Source organism: Clarias gariepinus, chromosome 23, assembly GCF_024256425.1.
Source record: "Clarias gariepinus isolate MV-2021 ecotype Netherlands chromosome 23, CGAR_prim_01v2, whole genome shotgun sequence".
Classification (NCBI taxonomy): domain Eukaryota; kingdom Metazoa; phylum Chordata; class Actinopteri; order Siluriformes; family Clariidae; genus Clarias; species Clarias gariepinus.
Window position 1 is genome coordinate 9,740,118 of NC_071122.1, and position 21,598 is coordinate 9,761,715.

At 37.5% G+C, this 21,598-nt stretch overlaps 1 protein-coding gene across 1 annotated transcript in view; it reads left to right on the forward strand.

Annotated features, from left to right (window-relative positions):
• Positions 1 to 881: 881 nt before the first annotated feature.
• LOC128511627 (metabotropic glutamate receptor 7) overlaps positions 882 to 21,598 on the forward strand; it is a 224,341-nt gene continuing 203,624 nt past the window's right edge. The window contains exon 1 of the mRNA XM_053484569.1: positions 882 to 1,428. Within this exon, the coding sequence (XP_053340544.1) occupies positions 931 to 1,428 (498 nt within the window). The 5' untranslated portion in view covers positions 882 to 930. The remainder of the gene's footprint in view (positions 1,429 to 21,598) is intronic.

Genomic DNA, 21,598 nt, shown 5'->3' on the forward strand with positions numbered 1-21,598 from the left:
ACACTAATATTGTTAGGATTGCTCACGAGCGGATCGATCACGCCTCCGGTTGTGTGCATGATGCATATGTGATGCTGCTGGGTGGAGGGAGAGATAGATAGAGAGAGAGAGAGAGAGAGAGAGAGAGGAGGCGTCATTCCGACAATCCGCGCTGGCGGAGAGACGCTCGCTCCCACTGTCTTCCCTACTCCTCCTTCTCGGGATTTCTATTTTATTTATTTCTTCTTGTAGAGATCGGGAGGCACGAATAAGACCGGCGCCGGTCTTTCAGTGGGATGTCGCACTTGATGCAACCTGCCACAGTGAGGAAGTGAGTCCGCCCGGATCCGAGGGTTCCGCGTCCCGCCGGGGTTTTAACCGCGAACCGAGACGCCTTGCTCTCATCTTTAGTATTTTGTTTTTCTTTTATTACTATTGTTATTTTTATCTTTAGTCTGTTCTTTTTTTCTTTAATGGTTTTTACTGGGATTACGCAGGTTCATCATTAATTCCGTAATCCGTCTCTATGCGTCAGCGTGACAGCAGCGCAGTTGAGGATTCAGCTCCGTGTGGAACAGCCGCGCGCTCCTCCTGAGCGTTTGTTGGATGCGCGCTTGTGCGCTGGTTTGCCAAACACGCCGCGGTTTGAAAATAAAAACAAAAGTGGGTACCTAAGGCTGATTTGTATTCGCGTAGAGTGGAGATCTGGTGAGAGAAAACGGTGATGTGAACGAGCAACAAGCGACGCGGTGATACGCCGACAGGCTGTTGGCGCGCACAGTGCGCGTGAGCGACGCCTCCGTCCATTTGCGCGCCGAAATTCTTAAAAACAGCGCTGTGTCTTCAGAAATGGAAATGCCCGCGACTTCGGCGCGATTTAACGTTTCTTAAGTCCGTTTTTTTTTGTTAGATTTTTTCCACCACCCTAAACCTGAAGTTGAGAGGGAGATCATGAGTGGGCGCGAGTCGCACCGGTACTTTGCTTGGAAAATGTTGTGGATGATGAGCGCCCTGACGGACCTGGCGCTGTGCCAGGAAACCTACGCGCCGCACTCCATCAGACTCGAAGGGGACTTGACCCTGGGCGGCCTCTTCCCGGTACACGCGCGCGGCGTCGCCGGCGAGCCGTGCGGAGACGTCAAGAAGGAGAACGGCATCCACCGGCTCGAGGCGATGCTCTACGCGCTGGACCAGATCAACAGCGACGACGAGCTGCTGCCCAACATCACTCTGGGCGCGCGCGTTTTGGACACGTGCTCGCGCGACACCTACGCGCTCGAGCAGTCGCTGACGTTCGTGCAGGCCCTCGTGCAGAAGGACACGTCGGACGTCCGGTGCACGAACGGCGAGCCACCGGTGTTCGTCAAGCCCGAGAAAGTGGTGGGGGTGATCGGAGCGTCAGCGAGCTCCGTGTCCATCATGGTGGCCAACATACTGCGCCTTTTCCAGGTAACGCGCGCCTGTTACGCACGTGACTTCAGCTGTTAAGTGCAATCGAAGTAGTATTTAAGCACGTCTGCAGCGTGCATCCCCCCCACAACACCCCCATCCCCCCACCCACCCACACACTAATCATGCATTGTTCAACCTGTGGTCCTGTAATGTGGTTCAAGTTCAGCATCACTCCTAATCTCTCTCACTCTCTCTGTCTCACACACATATACAACACACACACACACACACACACCTGCTTAAACCTCATTAGTTAAAACAGGTGTGTTTATGCATGCAAATCTCCAAACACTGTTGATATCCGGCCGTCTAGCACCCCGATTATGCATGCATTGCGTAACTGCGAAAGCCGTGGCACTCAGCGGTTTAAGACGTGACACGTGGCGTTTATTTCCAGTCGACTTCCTAATGTGATGTGACCGACCTGCGCCGTGATGATCGATCGCGCAGGAGGGGTTTATTTAGTCTGTTAACTATTTATTTATTTTCCCGCGAGCGCCGTGTGAAGCTAGAAGAACACTCAGGGTTCCAAACCACCACAATACATCCCCGTTCTGACTGAACAGAAACACCATCTTATGCTATCTGAAAACTAACGAGAAACAAAAAGAAACGTTCTACTTGGATGCATCTTGTTCACCTTTATTGTGTGCACCTTCATTGAGTATAATGTACTTTTAAATAGTTTAAGCTGCACATTTAAATTTATCTGTAAAGATACAATAATTTCAAGAATTCACAGGTCATAGATAGATAGATAGATAGATAGATACTGTATTGATCCAGGAGGTATCTTCAAACATCCAGCAAGGATGGTAACACAATAGACATGTAGTTTACAGCTGCAAATCATAAATCAATCAATCAAATAGTGTCACATTAGTATGTATCAAAAGATACACACTACTGTATAATAATAATAATAATAATAATAATAATAATAATAATAGACTAAGGTTTAGTTTGGTACCTGTATTTCCTTGGTTGATAAAATCAAGTTGCAAGTCTTATATGATAGCTTAAACGATCTAGTTTCTATGTACTGTAAAAGGACCTTCTTTAATTCCAACATAGAACATTAGAATGTGAGTTCCCCTTGATGGATGAAATGAAGAACACTTCAGGATTCTGCATGGTATTTTTTTCTAAGGATGTACAGTTTTTCATGCCATCTGGACAGTCTTATAGAGAGAAGCTTGTTACTTATGCTTTTTGCAGACAGAAAGGCTATTAGCTCGAAAATAAATTTAAGGAAACTCCTCTCATTTGTGGTATGAATGACCAAATATCAAACTTATTGTACAATAGGTATAACAAGGTTCTGGCTATTTATAGGAGATATTTGGCGTTCGGCCAAGGTGTTATTATTCATGCGCGTACTTTTTTATTAACTTATTTTTAGTTATCAGGTTTTGCTTATATGTCCTTCACCACTTTGACTTGCCTAAAATAAAAATATATTATTATTATTATTATTATTATTATTATTAAATTAGTCATAATAGTGGAATGGCTTTGTCCCACTGCTGTATTAAAATAAAAAAAATAAAAAAATAAATCTGGACCTTAGATTTTTTTGGATGCCTTAGAGGGACTATTATGTAGCCAGCAACATAAGGTTTATACAGGCATTAGAAAGAAAGAACCAGCCAAAATTCCCAGAGGACTCAGTTGTATGGTTTACAATTATGTGGTCTGGGATGAGGATAAGAAATTATCTGAAGATATAAAAATCCATACACTTAAATGGGATTGGGTTGGTTCCATGGAAGTTTACAATTAGAGAATTCTAATGTCATACTGTATGTTGGTATTTACTATGGGAGTATTCCTTTTAGCTTAAAACTCTTCAGTTCAGTTTATTTTAAATAGACATGCTTCCTGTATCTAAATATCTGTTACATTGTTCTTTAGAATGTTTTGGCACAGGTATAAGATACATAATACATAATGCAAATACTTGATGAAAAAATTTTTATTTCTAAAATGCTGTTTCTGATATTTGGCCATTTTTCAGCTTCTCATACTTTCGCATGGCATGAAGCAGAGGCAGCTAAAGTTTATTCGCGAGTCAGTTTATGCTAATATGCATGCTGACATTTAGCATCAGCAGTAATTGTAGCCTGTTGCTTTTTTCTTCAGTCTTTGCTCAGTTACAGCACAGATAAAATGGCAACTCCCCTATGTAGTTTCTCATAATAATGCGAGTAGATTATCCAGCTTTACACTTGCCCTACATTGGAAATAAATATAGCTAATTATGTCCCACTGGTCTAGTCAGACATGGCGACATTCATATTTTTCTGTCTCATTTGATTTTTCACTTGTTCATCACTTTTAAAATACTTCAAGCTTCTTTTGGATTGGCTTTGTTCCTTCTGCACTAAATGTTCTTTCCTAGAATTTCTTGTTATTCCAGATGGATGAAGGTACTGAGTGGACACTTGTTGATTTCTTATTATAACGATTTGCATGAGATTGCATGGGGATTTTTTTCACTCCTAGAAGAACTGCATTGTATCACATAATGTGTTACAGCTTACTGATAAAAAAGCGTATGTTAATGTTTTTTAAACATTTAAGAAAAAAGGATGTCTCATGATCTTTGTGACTTTTCTCGGCCAGTAACTGCTTGCTGAGGTTCTTAGATTTGTTTGCGGTTTCTGCTTATAAATATTTAATTCACCTCTGGCCGGAGATCTCCCCAGAATCAGTGGCCTAAATGCACTTTGGCAGATTTTCTACCCGGCCAATCAAAGCTTGCTGTTTGGAGATGTTACAGGCTAAAGTCTGACAGGCTAAACACCATGATTTTGGGTCTTTTGTTCAAGTGTTAGCTAGAAAAATGTCTGTCTCTAAAAACACACGGGGCAGAATGTATATAAATGTATGAAGTATATAAATGATGCATTAGGTTAATTCTTTAACCTGTAACATTGTAGTGTGGGAGCGCAAGTGCATCACACACTCATCCATTCGATTCCAATTAGCCAGTCCACCTACAAGCATGTTTTGGTAACTTAGGGCTGCATCTGAGATTTTTTAATTGTCTAAATGTCTGTCTATCTTCTGACAGAATTAATCAGTATTGGCTTCTAATTCTTGTTCCATAATCCAAACAATTAAACTCAAACTTCCTTCTTCTTCTTTTTCTTCTTCTTATTATTTACAGTGTTTAGAAATGAAATCAGCAGAGAGATGGTTAAAAATCCACTTTCAGGAATTTGACTTTCTTTAAACACAGAAAGGGCAGAAGGGGTTAATTCGTTGCTGCTGAAGATTTATTTCACGAGTAAAAGGTCATCCTTTGGCAGCTTGTACATTTCTGCCATTTTCATGATAAGCTGCACTTCAGGAAAGAGATTTTCTAAATCCAAAAGGTCTTCTACGTTTCTCCATCCAAACCACTGTGTCCCTCTTTAGTGGTCCAAACTGATTCAGTAATAGGCATTCGTTATTTCATATAGCTACACTTAATGGTCCTGATAGATAATGGACATTTTGGTTGCAGGGCTAAACAGTAATGAATAAAACAACAATAATGAGGATATTGACATTACATTCTTTACACGATGTTGTGAGCTATTGATTTACCCATAGCCTAGCGAGGGGATATGTACTTTATGACTCACGTGCGATATCAGAATAAACACAGATGTTGGGTCAGTCAATAAAATACCTTTGAGTTAGCTATGGTCAACGTTTCAGTGCAACCTCAAGGTCTAACTGCCGATTACAGATCTGACCGATGTTGATTATAAGTATTATTAATTAGTTCTGGTCCCTTAGACACCAATACTCAGAATAACAAACTTGAGCTCCACAATTTCACATCCCATCATTCCTTTTAACCATCAAGAAATAGGTTGTTTATGAGCATCTGGGTTGATATTTTTAGCGTGGTGCCTTTGCTTGGCCGGCTTCCTGTGTGGTGTGTGGCTCTTTTAGTGATTTTAGAGAGGGAGTAAAAAATCATTTGCCTCCATTTCTGAGAACATAACCTACATTTCGGTTTCACCTCTAGAACTTTGTTCAGGCATGTTAAACGGATTCGGAGCTTTGGGACACCATGCATTAAAGTCAGAGTAGGAGTACTAATCTTGGGCTGGTTTTTTTTCCCTCTGGCAAATTATGATTCTGGTGGTGCATTTGTAGTTTCAGTCTAACTGAACATTGTTTTAGACAATCACAGAGGTGGACAAATGCCAAATCCATGAGAATAGCCTACCAGACGAGTATCTCTAAAAGTCCCTTCAGCATCATGAACACTCAAGGCTTTTCCCACCCAACAGGTCCAAAAGCCAGCCCACCCTGTCTCATCCCACAGAAAAATCAATGTAGCACAAACAGTCAATCCTGGCCACAATAGAACAACACCAGAACACCCTGTGCACCACAGCCTGCAGCACACAAAGCCCAATAGGCAAAGATCGCAAGGCCACTTACAGTATAGAGTGTCCAAACACCACAAATCCCAATCCAACTAAGCAGACATGGGATGCCCTGGACAAACATGTCCGATTGGATCTGCTGTAAACATCCTGGTGCCAGACACCACACGACATAGGTCTTGTGTAGACAGAGGGGACAGAGCTGCCTAGGTGGCAAATGGGGAACCTACACAATTCTGGACATAAATTTAACTGATTGATTGAGCAACTCAAAATGAGTAAAATAATGTCCTGGATATCTAATCTATGTAAATTGCTTACAGGTGAAGCAAATGGTGTATGAGTGTATTTATTTAATACCTACAGTATATCAGTTACCATTATATAAACTATGTACTGTAAGTGAATGCTGATGAGAATATACAGTAAGTGTTTAATGGCTGTAAATAGTTATCTATCCCCAAATAAACACATTCATTTACTGTACAGTATGTACCGCACCTTATGACTAAGTCTCTTGGGATAGGCTCCAGGCCCCCCGTGACCCTGTATACAGGATAAATAAGTATAGATGATGAGTGACTGAGTTATGTTATTTTGTAGTAAGGGTAGTGACTTTTTGGGGAAATATAACTAAACCCAAAGTCAACAAGATTCTCATGCTACAATATGTTGAACCGCTGTGCCAATATCCAGCAAGGTACTGTAGAGCAGCAGGTTTCAATCCTTGCTTGATCCTAAGCTTGTGTTACTGTCTGGATAGAATTTTACATGGTCCCCAATGTAAGGTTCATCTGGATTTTAAGATTTCCTCAGACCAAAGTCAGGTGATAAATATATATGCTATACTTTAAATGTTACCACTGTTATTTAGGATTACAGTAGCTATTTTATTGATTATTGAGTTTGTTGGAACTTAACATAATATTATCAGTGACTAATTATTTTACTTATTTACCAGTCAAAAATTTTGAATTTATGTTCTACATTATAGAACAATATTGAATCTTTTCAAAATTATGAAATAATATGGCATTAGGTAATTAAGTAACAACAACAACAGTCACTTGCTATTTTAAGTCACAAAGGTCAGCTGTCCTGGAATAGTTCTTGCAAGAACAGTGTTGTCAAGTGCATTTGCAAAACCCATTAAGCACCATAATGGTTCTCATGCAGACCTTCCCAGGAAAACAACACTAAACTTATCTCCATAGGCTGCAGAGGAGAAGTTCATTTAGAGTTACAGTACCATTCTCAAAAATCACTTAACAGCACCTCAGATTAGAGACATTATAACTGCTTTAGAGGAAACATGTACAGTAGCAGACATATCTTAACATCAACTGTGCAAAAAAAAAAAAAAGAATGCACATATTTGATGCCTTCAGCATTATTTTACAATGTAGAAAGCAATAAAAATCAGTAAAGACCGGGGATTGAGGTGTGTCTGTACTTCAGACTGGTAGTGTATATAGACAGTTTTTTATGGCATCATTGTGCTGGGGTCAGTTAAATTTGTCATAGCAATGCGTTTGGATCAGCACCATATTTCTTTGTATTCTTGGTTTGATTTTGTATTTTTTTTAAAGAGCAGTATTAAACAAGCTTCAATAGCTCCTGTAATTCACCCAAAAAGCTTATTTTTAAATCCGAATGACATTTCAGATAAGCACCAGCTGTCCTGTGCAGACAGACTCTCTTTTTTTATTGATTTCATACAAACAGCATCAATATCTCTCTACCACAGTTCAAGTCAGACACACCTAAAATGAACAAAAGCCTATGTTCTTGTGATTCCCTCATTGTCTGTCAGGGATTATCGATTTCTGGTGCACGTTACGTAGTTACACAAGCCTAAACAAGTAACTGGCTACGTACAGTATATGCTAGCTATCATTCACTGTTGGCCCACCAAGATGGAACTGAAAACAACCTCAGTGTACAAACTCAAAAAATACCAGCGTTACTCGTTTAATCAATACCTGTCCAAAAAGTTTGTAATGAGAAGTGTGATGCTGAGTTTTTCAGGACTAGCCTGCTGACAGTGTCTCAGGCCTGATTAAAAGCCTATGTGCTACGCTATGAATCACGCTTGCAAAATGGTAACTAGGATATTTTTAAGAACGTCTAGGGATCTTTAAGATATTGGAAGTGACAAATGAATCCCAAATCTAGAAGCGCACTCCTGCTGCTTGTGTACATACTGTACAGACATAACAGCTAATTTAACAAGCTAAAGATGTATCAGACTTGAAATGAAGTAACAGCTCAGTGATTAAATGTCAGCATTGTTTTGAGGTTCTCTATGACTATACAGTGTGTAACATTCACATCTCAGTCATTTTAAACTTATTTTACTATAGAAATATTGCAAGAAAGCTATCAAATTATTGTCTAGATATGTAGGGATTCATAATTTTGTGCAACTGGGATCAAAGTTAGTCCTCCTTTTTTATGAAGTTAAGATTACACAAGTTTGGGCCTCCGAGTGGCGCAGTGGTAAAGCGCTCGCCCTATCATCCGGAGATCGCTGGTTCGAACGCCGGGTGATGCTGTTTTCCTCTCACAGCCGGAGGCACAGAGAGAGCTGATTGGCCGAGCTCTCTCAGGGGGGCGGGATGAGAGGTACTTGCGCTCCCACATTAATCACGGCTCTACAGCCAATCAGGGGCATCTGTGAGCTCGCGCACGCGGAAGGAGCGGCTAGCGCTTTCCTTCGAGTGCGTTACTTCGCCTCTAACAGTGCGTGAGCGAGCAGTTCAAAAAGATGCGGTCGGCTGACGTCACACGGTTCGGAGGAAACACGTGATAGTCTTTGCCCTCCCGGCTGAATGGTAGTAGTAGCCTTAATGTGGGAGCCCCCTAGTGACGGGGAGGAATTGGCCACGACTAAATTAGGGGGAAAATTGGAAAAAAAATAAATAAAAAGATTACACAAGTTTAAGGTTTTCATTATTGTTGTGATTAGAATATTTGTTGCTACTGTAAGAAATGCTTTAGGGTGGATAATTCTGTACTTTGTGGCGTGTAACATGAATGCAACCGCCTGAGATACCCCTTTAAGTATATGGCTGCTGTATGTCATTTTTTTGTCATAAATAAGACCTCACACTAAAGTTATTATTGGATAGAGATTAGATTTGAGTTTCGTAGTTGACATCACCTTGACACTAACCATGTTCTAAAAATCGGATAGAACATACTTATAGTTGGTAAAGATTCACCCTGTTTAAAACAATCTGTTGCAATCCTGCTTTGCAGCCTGAAATGATGACAGACACAGTTTTTGTTTAATCCAGCTGTATTTACTCAGTGCAATTTTTAGCATCCAAGTAAAAGATACACCATGTTAAAAAAACAAAAACAAAAAAAAAAAAAACAGAATTACTGATATGAAAAAGGTTAAAAATGACTTAAACTCAATTAGGTGAAGCTAATCAGCTTCTCAATTGTGCACAAAGCTTTGCACATACAGTATACTGTAGACATTGCAATATTTGCCCATTCTTCTTTGCAGAATTGCTCAAGTTAAGTTAAATTTGATTGTGACTATTTGTGGACTTTCCAAAGTCTTTTCACAGTTCTGGACTTTGTCTAGACTCTGACTCCGCACGAACATCCACCTTTTACTCCTGCAACCACGGTGTGGTCAGTTTTGCCCTGTGCTTTGGGTCGTTTTCAAAGTTTGGTGTCAAATGTGGTCCTTTTACAAATCAGTAATTATAAAAAAAAAGCAGTTTTTTTTTTGTTTGTTTGTTTTTCCTGACGTTAGTGTTATATTTTTCTCTTGGACGTTAGTGTTGGACTAAGTAAATACAGCTCAATTAAATAAAGACTTTGTCTTTAGTTCAGAGAGCAACAAAATGTGATTATTTTAAAATGGGATGATTGTTTTTCTATTCTTACTGTATGTGGTTATTTTTGAAAACTATTATGGTAAGAATCATAAAACGAAGCGGTATTGCATGGCTAAATTCTCTGGGTATAACTTATCTGTGTCTCATGTGTTTCATTGAAGATGAAACATGGCTGGGTCACACAAATTAACTCAGAATTTGGAATCTAGTGTAGTTAAAAAAATAAAATAAATCAAATATTATCCCATGCACATGCAATTAGCATTTAAAGCAATTAATGTTGAGTTTGCATAAAACATTCAGGTCTGTGGGCAGAAAAGCCTTCTTGGTAAGACATAAATATCTACTCTATACAATCACGGTAAGCTGAAAAGTATGTTAGAATGCACAGCAAATCATCTATTAAGTACATATATATATATATATAATAATAATAATAATTATTATTATTTTTTAACATATAGTATATGCTCATTTAAAAACTTTTTGTTGTCATACACACTTCGGGTTCTTGTGTGGCCAAACCTAATGATCTCTAAGGAAACGTCTGGATATTCATGCGTCCGAATAAGGCTCGGTATATTGGCCTATTGATGTTGAAGAGTCTGGCTCTCCCTCAGGTCAGTCCTGTTCTGATAACCTTCTCTTTATCTCAGCTGTAGCTCTGAGCCATTTTCAGTGCTAAAAATCCCACCCTCATTTATCAGTGCTGGCGGCATGTACGTATAAGCGCTATCCAGCCAAAAAAAGAAAGAAAGAAAGAAAGAAAGAAAAAAATGCAACAGTTGTGACGTTGCCAAGGTGGGAGGTTGTGTTATGTAATGTGGAGTGAAGTCTGTTGAGGGAATTTATTCACTGCAGGGGAAGAATTCTGACATCTATTGTATGATAGGATTGCAAAGTAATTTATTTAAATTTAACTCTTAAAAAATTATTGCATTAAATAGAGAATTTACAGTAGCTTTTTTTGTCCTAACAGAAACAAACCAAAGCCAAATTTTTCTCTCTTTTTATTTTTTTACAGTTTTAAGAAAATAGTGGTAGCAAAATAGTTAACACTTAAAAAGTCACATTTAAACCACTCATGGCAACTCTTGTGTTACACAGAAGGTTTATCCACTTTACTGATTACATGACAGAAAGAACTGATGCCATTGGCTCGTTGCTTGAATATCTGGTTGCTTTGCGTCCTGATTTGATTAAAATGTGGAATCATTATTATACACAATGTACTTTGTCATAGACAACTCAAAGTTGCGGAATGTATTAATTTTTCTTTTGCCAGTTTTTGAATAAAAGTCTGAAAATAGAGTTTATCACGTTTTACTGTTAACATGTTTATGTGAGAAGTCCAGAATACACCTCAAAAAAGCCCACAAGAAAGTATTTAATTTCAGAAATAGTGCATCTCGGTTGGTGCTCCATGTTAGCCTTGTAAATTCTTAAATATGTATCAGATAAATTGATATTTAATTACATTTAAAGCTTTTGAGTTTTTTTTCATGAAATAAACACAGCTGCATGTCAAGTCCATGTTCACAATATTAGAGCGTACAACGTAATAATAAATATAACTATAATATAATATAACTATTAATTATAGTTATATTTCTTATTACATTGTACTTTCTAATATTGTGGACATGGATTTAAAAATTTACAAGGCTAACATAATACGTGATGATACGTATTATAATATAAATATTGTAATTAAAATATTATATGGCCATCCTATTGTACTTCCTAGCACTTCAGTTCCCTTAGGAACCCCGAAATGCAAAAGCGTCACTTCTCTAATTCAATTAAACGTTTCAAGCTTGCAAATTTAGACATTTTCACCCAGGACAAATCCAAAATAACCATAAATTCAGCATTCTTTCTCCTTTAGTAAGTTGACTTTTCGAACAGGTTAATTTTATTCACATTTGGTTTAACGGTTGCTTTAGCTGAGAAAGCAGAAACGCTTTCCAGGTTTCATCCTTACTGTTGTAGCAAAGAGCCAAAAATCATCAAACACTATGTTTAAGATGTTAGCACCTCTTTTGGATATGTAAACAATGCAAGACTGAAATGCAGTTATACCCCTAATTTTTATTCAGTGTTAGATAGCTACAGTAAAGAAAATAGGAGGAAAATAATATACGAGTACATGAATGACCTGCATGACAGTTTGGGAAGTGGAGTTTTGGCTTGCTGTATAGAATTATGCAGTAATTGCAACATCAATACAATTTTCACCAGGTTCTTACTTTATCTATAGAGAACTGACGATGTAGTTTTAAATATGATATATACGGTATTAATTATATACATATTTGTATGATTTTTAATAGATCAAATATAAAAAAATGGCAATTGATTTTAATTGTTAATGGGTTTTTTTCTGGGCAATGCTGATAACTGGTCGTTCTCACAATTATGTACAGTTATGTATGGCTAACTGAGGACTAGACGTATAGTCATATGGCTAATTGGAAAAGAAAAAAAACATATATTGTATTAAATACTGTACACTAAAACATTATGAGTCTCAGCTGAATTTTGGAATGCATTTTTCCATGGAACAAGGGTTGTCCAATTTGCCCCCCGTATGTTGCCCTCACATTGTATGTTCCAGCTGATGTATTTATATGCACCTCAACTTTGATTTGTGTCAAACACAGACTATCAAACATTCATTGTACTGTGGAATTAAACGATCAGCTAGTTTACACAAACCGATTGTTGATGCTGGGCATGCTTGTGATATTTAAAGTTGGGACATTTAGCTCGTTTATCAATAGATAATAGTTGATTTCATTGCAAACTGTGCATATTATAATAATTAAGATGAAATTGTGGTAGTTGTTAATTGGGTTGACTAATTAATCGTCCTTTCTCCAAGAATGTCTTTCTGATGATCCAAATAGTAGCTAATTAAAAATACGTATGAAGCCAGAGGATTCTTGGGACTTCTCAAGATTATTATTTCATTTTATTTTATTTTTTTTTGGGGGGGGGGGGATGTCAGAAGTAATTGTAGAGCTTATTTTTTTTTAAACGTATTCACTTTAAACGTTTCTTTACCCGACGTCCTAGGTGATTCCAAAGTATCCAAAGTATTTTAAAGTTTGCTATTTTTAAACTTCAGAAGTAGCACAGATGTCTGGGGCAGGACCCAAGCTCTTCATAAATACCTTAAAACAGTATAACTGTTACTTAATATTAAACTTTATACTAGCAGCCTTATAAATGCACGTACCAATAATTATTGAAATCATTCCACTGAAATGATTCCAGTCAGCTTCTGCTTGAGCCCCTCTTTTGCCCTGCTGACATTTATCATGTTAAGTGCAACCAATTAATTTGCCACTGCCATTAATTTCAACACAAGAAGGCCTAATTTGCCTGAATGATCCATCAGACACAAAATTGTGCAGAGTATGACAGATTAAGCCTCACACTCTTGAGTACTGTTTATTATGTAGTGTGAAACCTGCAATATTTCAGGATGGTTGCAACCCAGTCAGTTTAATCTAACATTAAAGATGTGCATTATAGTTTATATCATTTTATTACAATAAAATTTATTAGATTTAATGTATTTTCTAAAATGTACTTAGAATTTTTTATTAAAGATAGAGTAAAATTAATCAGGTGACTCTTAAATCCTTTTTTTGTTTCAAATTACTATAATTCTTTTGTTTTTCAAAGTAGCAAAATGTTGCTGTTCCTTTTTAATCCTGCAGGTGGTATGTTCTAAACTGTTTACAAAGTAAATTGTTTGCAAAGTTTTTTTAATACGTGTAAAAAAATATAAAAAAAAAAGGTTGATTATAGAATTAGGATATTCTTAAATTCAGTATTTACAGTACAGTGGGTCAAAAAAGTATTTAGTCAGCCACCAGTTGTGCAAAAGTGTTCTTGCACTTAAAAAGATGAGAGAGGCCTGTAATTTTTATCATATTTATACCTCAACTATGAGAGACAGAATAAAATAAATAAATAAAACAGAAAATCACATTGTAGGATTTTCAAAGAATTTATTTGCAAATTATGGTGGAAAATAAGTATTTGGTCACCTACAAACACGCAAGATTTCTGGCTTTCACAGACCTGTAACTCCCTTCTTTAAGAGGCTCCCTTTGTCCTCTGCTTATTACCTGTATTAATTGCATCTATTTGAACTCGTAATCAGTATAAAAGTTACTTGTCCACAACCTCAAACAGTCACACTCCAAACTCCACTATGGCCAAGACCAAAGAGCTGTCAAAGGATACCAGAAACAAAATTGTAGGCCTGCACCAGGCTGGGAAGACTAAATCTGCAATAGGTAAGCAGCTTGGTGTGAAGAAATCAACTGTGGGAGCGATTATTAGAAAATGGAAGACATACAAGAACACTAGTAATCTCCCTCGATCCGGGGCTGATCTCATGCAGGATCTCACCCCGTGGGGTCAAAATGATCACAAGAACTGTGAGCAAAAATCCCAGAACCACACGGAGGGGACCTAGTGAACGACCTGCAGAGAGCTGGGACCAAAGTAACAAAGACTACCATCAGTAACACACTGCGCCGCCAGGGACTCAAATCCTGCAGTGCCAGACGTGACCCCCTTCTTAGGCCAGTACATGTCCAGCTCCATCTGAAGTTTGCTAGAAAGCATTTGGATGATCCAGAAGAGGTGTTACGTGTACGGGGTGAGGACTTTACATGAGGCATAGTTGCAAGTGTGAATGCTAAGGAAAGTCTTTTATAAAGAAAACTAAACAAAAACATGAGTCACTTCCAAACAGGAGATACCCGTAACATGACAGGAGCTAAACTTAAACAAGGAGCTACTTACACAAGGAGCTAAACTAGATAAACGAAACATAACATTGAGCTAAACACAACGTAGAGCAAAACATGACCTAGTGCTAAACATTCAAGGTGCTACACAGGCTTAGAGACTACACAGGCTTAAGTTAAACAAAACAGGCTAGGATATGAAGCACAACAGGTTAGGAGCTAAACATAACTGGGGTTAAACCAAAACATAAGAAACCCAAAACAGGTGAAACACCGACAACCTTAATAAGCAGAAAACAGAAAAGGAACTAAACAGACCAGGAGTCAAGGGGGAAAGGGCATGACGCAGAGACATTGAGAATTCACAAAAGCTAACTCAACAGATGCAAAGGGTCAACTAAACTCACAACTACTTATAATGAAACTAATGAGCCACCACGGTTCAGGTGAGCGCTCCAATCACCTGACTGAGGTGCACTCTGGGAAACGGAGTTTTACTTAGAAAGGAAACAAAGAAAACAAAATGGAGTCTCTGTGGATGGCACCCACTGGTGGTATGCCGTGACAAGAGGATTGGGAGAATGTCATATGGTCAGATGAAACTAAAATAGAACTTCGTGTTTGGAGGAGAAAGAATGCTGAATTGCATCCAAAGAACACAATACCAACTGTAAAGCATGGGGGTGGAAACATCATGCTTTGGGGCTGTTTTTCTGCAAAGGGACCAGGACGATTGGTGACTAACAATACTTTTTTGCCCCACTGTATCACAATACAAATTGAATTAGGATTGTGATAATATCATATTAGGTGTTCCAGAGTGATTCCCATATTTTATTTTTTATTTAATATACAGGATATTTGTAATAAAAAATACAATGAAAACATGAATTATATATTTTGTATTTTATAGCAAGCATTTGTATTTTATTACAAACAATGCAGTTAGTGCCAGTACCGAATCCACAGGTACCATGATAATATTGTTTGTTTTCATTGCAGTGATTTTTGTCTCAAGTGGTAATAATAATAATAATAATAATAATAATAATAATAATAGTATTAATCATCATCATCATTATATGATGTCTGGTATGGTAAACTCATCAAATATATTTAAGAACTTAGATTGTTTTTGTGAAATTGACATAATATCAGTTAACAGTGTAACTGAAAACAAGATCCTATTTCCCCCCCCCCCCCCCCCCCCCAGTGTGGTAGAACTTATTTGTATTTTTATTTCCTCTAGTTTGAATACTATGCAGATCTACATTATTTCTTTTTTTATTTTCTTGAGTTTTCTTATGCTAAAAAGCCCCTCACACACACCAAATAGGTTAAACTGATGAACATGCTATTGCATTGAGCATAGACTTTTTTAAGGTCTGTTTTTAATTTTGTCCACTAAAACAATTCCTTCTTTTTTGATCTATTTCAAACTGAGTGTAGCATTTTAGACATAAAGTTTTCAAGGGTAAAAAATGTAAAGTAAAATAATAATCCCTGGTTTACAATGAGATTATGTCCTAATAAACCCAGTCGAAAATTAAATGTTAATGCGTTATACGTGCATAAAGTGTTAAATAACTTGCTATTTTGTAAAATATTGTAGTGAAAGTAAAAAACAAACAAACAGAATAGTTGTATTGTGTAAAACCCTGGTGTGTAAAAGTGTTTTAGAAGACTCGAGAGGCAAGTAGAAATTGAATAAAAGCTTTAGGCATGTTTATTCAGCCCATGGTTTTCAGCATGTTAAAAAGATAAATAAAAAATACAGAAGCACCAAAGCAAAAGAAAACGGTCCATACTAGACTGTCAGCTCTTTCGCTCTGTCAGGGTGAAGTTCATGCTCCTTGGCATGTGTGTACGTGTGTGTGTGTGTTTGCCAAAAACGCTGGCAACCAACTATAGAGGTTTGGTTGTTTTTCTGCTTTCCTTGTGATCACCTAACGGAGTTGCTGGCTCCATGCAGCATCACGAGATAACACTGTACTGCACACAGCTAGAATAGGAACATATATTTAAAAATTAAAATACTGTTGCTACTTTCGCACCATCGTAAAACTTATAATTCAGAAGTCAAACCATTGCAAGTCGTTGACCGCTTGTAGACATTACAGTAAATGTGTCATTTTTTTTAGGTTTCCATTTTCAGCCATTTATTTATTTATTTATTTATTTACTTATTTATTTAGTTATTTAAGGCATTCACGTTCCCCAAGTTCCTTACTAACTAAGTAGCTAACTAACTATCCAACCCTTCCTTAAAAACTTAATAAAGATAAATAAATGACATTGTACTGTATATACTTTTTTTTTTTTTTTAATTTTACACCCAGTTTAGTTAATTTAAAAAGGCGACCATTCATTTTATCCTGTGTGCAACAAGGGGTCGTGACAAAATCTCAGATTTAAATCTCACTCATTTCATGAAATTCAAATCAGTCCATCAGGTCCACATAAATGAATAGAGTTACAATCACACAATTTGTTTTTATCCATCCAATATGATTTATTAGTATGGTGTACTGTATATTTAAAGCCCCAGAATAAAATTAAAGACTATGCCAAGCCCATGATCAATATCAGGACCCTGTCACTATGTGAGGGTGATGCACTGTAAGCTGCTACACTACTGCTACGACATAGCACACATGATTTAATGACATTAATTTGATGCTATTGTCGTTTCTTCCTGTCAGTGCCACCATGCTTTTATAACGTAATTGGGTCACATTAATGTTAATTAATTAATTCCACAGGTTATATATTTTAAATGTGAACTGTTAAAAGTCTGCACTTTCAAATCTGACTGACCATAGATTGTCTTTTTTATGGTTGATGCAAATTATGTACGAACTGATAAAGGACGAAGCGAAATTACTGGGATGGGATGACGGATGAGACCTGTCTCATTTCACAAAATAAATAAATAAATAAATAAATAAAAATAATAATATATAAATAAAACCATGGTTTTCCATCCATCCATCTAGAAACATCTAGGAGCATATATGAAATTTTATATCTGATATCTAGATCTATGAAAGATGCAGCAAAGACTGTTTGTGACTGAGGTGTTTCTCATCTCCGCTAAAATGAGGGTAATCATTACAAATAATTACAATGCAAATAGTGGACCTCCAAAAAAGATCAGAATATTTTCTTTATTTACCAGACTTTAATTTTATGACACCTTCCTATTTGTTTCCTAACAAACCACTCTACCCAGCCCCATTCATATTTTGCCATATCTGTAATACTTAAAGTGCAGAATTTGCTTCTGTGAGAAACAAGTTTTGCTAAATAATCAGTCTGGCAGGATGATGGTTTTTCATTAGAAGTTGCCCATTAAGAAACGTGCATTTACATCATGCAGGCCTGGGGCATTTACATCAATCATTCTTAAGATTGGTGGTTAAATAAAAGCTTCCCGTAAGGAACAACAGTATTGTCAGTAAGCAGCTTTAGATATCTGGATGTAGATCTAGATCCCTAATGAGAAAGCCAGTGGCAAGAAAGTACTCCTAAAGATGACATCAGGAAGAGACTCCTATGCTCTTCTTGGTAAAACCAGATAGCGGCATTTAATATTTAGCTAGTAAACACTCATACAGTTTGTTTTAAATGACAATAGGACACAGTTAAAGGGACAATCCTATTGCTATATTGGTGAGACCTGTCCACAGGCCTACACCCCGCCCCCTTAATATCAGTCACTTCAATATTCATTATCTGCCTCACTCACTGCCCCTTCTCATTCACTTCATCATTGGCTCGCTTGCTTATTACTTCCCTCTGTCTTATATTTATAAGCTATTTTTCTTGTTTTTCTACCTACACATACATTTACTCACTTCCTTCCTCCCTTCCTCGTTCACTCACTCTGTCCACTCACTCACTTGCACTCACTGTTCATTAGCCCTGTAATGTACGGTTTATTGGGTTTGCCTGAGGCATTAAAGCCAAGCCCAAGATCTTTCAATGTTCACCAGCACTTGTCCATCAAGACCTCAGAAGAAATCTAGTTTAATGTTGTTCACTTGAAAGTCTGCTACCTTTAATAAAATCTATGTCTTGTAAGATTCTCCCCGTTTATTGGAAGAATGTTTCTCAATCAGTTCATTCTTTTGAAAAAACATTGTTCCATGGTCCATTTACCAAAGTGTATTATTAGAATATAGTATGTCATGGTGTAATAATACCAGTAATCTTGCAATTTATATATGTTATTATTGCAGTACTTACGGTATGGCAATTATGCGATCTGGCCATTTTAATCTGTCGGTAGATCCATGCATCTTAAAGTCCTGGAGTCAAAGGTGTTATTATCCACAATTTCATAGAGCAGCTATAAAAAGTGTACTTTAAATGAATGCTTAACTTTTTCACCTGATTTGTGATTAAGCAGTGGATGAGTAAAAGCATATTATGTGCCCTTAATAGTCTATTCTGGCTGCTACCGGAGGCAATTTGTGTCCTAAATCTTGATTCTGTATTACTTGTAATATAAGACAAAATGGGGCATGTGGCATCCAAGTCAAGCTGGAATTTGTGATGAAATTTCTTGTGAATGAAGGCGTACAACCTATTGACATTTACAGAAGACCTTAAGCACAGCACGGTGATGAGACTCATACCCTTAGTAAAACACTTGAATGGTGCAAACGTTTTAAAGAAAGCAGTACGTCCATGAATAACGATCCTGGTGGCTCAGTGTTCACGCAAGGAAGGATATTCATTCACGGACGTCCAGCCTTTTTTAAAATGTTTGCACCGTTTAAATGTGTTACTGAGGGTATGAGTCTCATCACCGTGCTGTGCTTAAGGTCTTCTGTAAATGTCAATTCCTGATTTCTCCCCGAGTAATTTTCATGTTTTTGGCCTATTTGGAGCTCCTGGGAGGCCAGCATTGCAGACATGATCAGGCAGTCCGATCATGGCACCAGTGAAATGAGAAAACTTGGTGTCCAAACACTAGTGAAAGTTGAGATTGGAACAAGATTACTGGCAGTGATTAAATGCCATTATGACCAAAAATACAGTGTAAAACGAGTGTTTTCATAATTCAAATTGACATTGAAGACACAATGCTTCAAATAAACCAGGAAAAAGCTCATAAAACTCATAGGACATTTACAAAGATGGTATTATCAATTGTGAAAGCTACTGTAATTGTAAAAACGTAAATGTTTATGTAAGCATGTACTGTGATTTAAGTCTATGAAATTTTATATTTTATAGTTTAGTGTTAGAATAGTGTACATTTTATACTCCCTGCAGTTTATTTTTAATTACGCTGTCAATTCTTCTATTTTTTAGTTAGGTGTTTAGCTGGAATGTTAGTACGACTAATTAGGTTTGTATATTTAAACCAGAATTATAATCATTATTACTTTAGCACCACCAAAGCTAAAGCTGTTAAAGCTTAGAAACACATTTGTAATTCATTCACGAAGGCAGTTCTGAGTAGTGGGTCATGCTCGGCTTGTTTTAAGAGTTTATAACGAGGATGAAGTGACAGGCCGAGTGTTTGTAAGCACGCAAAGCCAAACACCTTCCCAGTCTAGCGATCCAGTGGTGTAACATAACTAAATGGGATTCGATAAAAGAATACGATGAGATTGCCAGGAGCATGGTGATAGTGAGGTAATAGCAACTGGCGAAATTAAACTGAAGAGCGTAATTAGACCATGGATGCTCATTGATTGAACAAAAAGAAAGAGTTTAAACTCTGCCTGAAGTAGTTTTAGCAAATTAGGGAATAGTAGTCGTGCTTACAATCTTAAGATTGTATCATTTTCACAATGTTTAGATTGCATTTCACTGAGGTCCAAAATTTGTTTCAGTCCTCTGTGCCAAGGTTGGTCAGGAAGGACCTGCGTTCTGCACAGAGCCTTGACCTCAGCTCTACTGAACATCTTTGGGATGAAATGGAATGCCAGCTATGTGCCAGGGTCTCTTGCCAAAAATCTGTTTCTGACCTCTTGTGGCTTAAAGGACACACATCCTCACATCCACACTCCAAAATGTAGTAAAATGTTTTGTTTTAACAGCAAAAAGTAGACTAATTATACTGTAGAATGGAACATTTAACATGCAAACATGAACGTGATCAATAATAATACGTCCAAATACTTTTGGGATTATACTTTACACCCTAAAGTCACTTATTAAACATATTAAAGTTGTTGGCAGCAGAGACAGTATATATGGCCTAGGGCTCTGCAATCACTGGATAGTCCTCTTTTAAAAATAAAGATATGTCAGTGTACTCTAATTTCTCTAGTTAGAATACATGTTAGAATATATGTTTAAGTTACCAGCCTTAAGTGACTCAAATCCAATTTCTTACCCGAATGTAAAAAAAAAAATTCAGATCAGATCAGTCACTGATACTTCATACTAAGATCCTAGATCGAATACCTATCTGATACGCGGTCATGCGACAGAAACAAGGACAGGCAGATCAGAATTCACATGGGTTTTTGCCTCTGTGCACGCATAGGCCGTCCGCTGATGTGAGGCAACAGCTGCTTAACCAGCTCAAGTGAGATGTCTGGTTTTCTTCCTTCTCCTGGACCTCACCAAATACAGATTAACTGCTTGCCATCCTCCAGAGCTAAATCCCAAAGTAAAATCAATCACTGTTTGAAATGGATGAGCGGTCGCACCAATATGACGCGTTTAAACCAGATCAGAGCCGAGCAAAGTCTTATTAATATGCACATGCGTGTCATTTCAGAGGTAGATGCGTACACATTAGAGTCAGTTGTAATTATGAATTCAAACCAGCACGATATGAATCTGATCTGAAAAAAAATAAATAAATAAGAATTGGATTTAGCTTTTAAGATAGATTTTTTTTCTGATGTTATTATTATATCTTTAGTGAGCCATGATACTGTATGCAAGACTGGATTTTAGCCCCAAACCAGTGGCCCCATACGAATTTCATAATCAACCTGTTTTTATAATTCAACCCGATCAGTTGTTGTATGACGTGGTGTGTGAGCAGGGTTCTGATGCCCAATTAATCACCCAAACGGCCAACCATCTGGCTCTAGGTGGATTTCAGCTGGTCGGCTGTCTTGCAATGTGAGCAGGCCCATGCTTTGATTTTCCAAGATGCCGCATAAACTCGCCT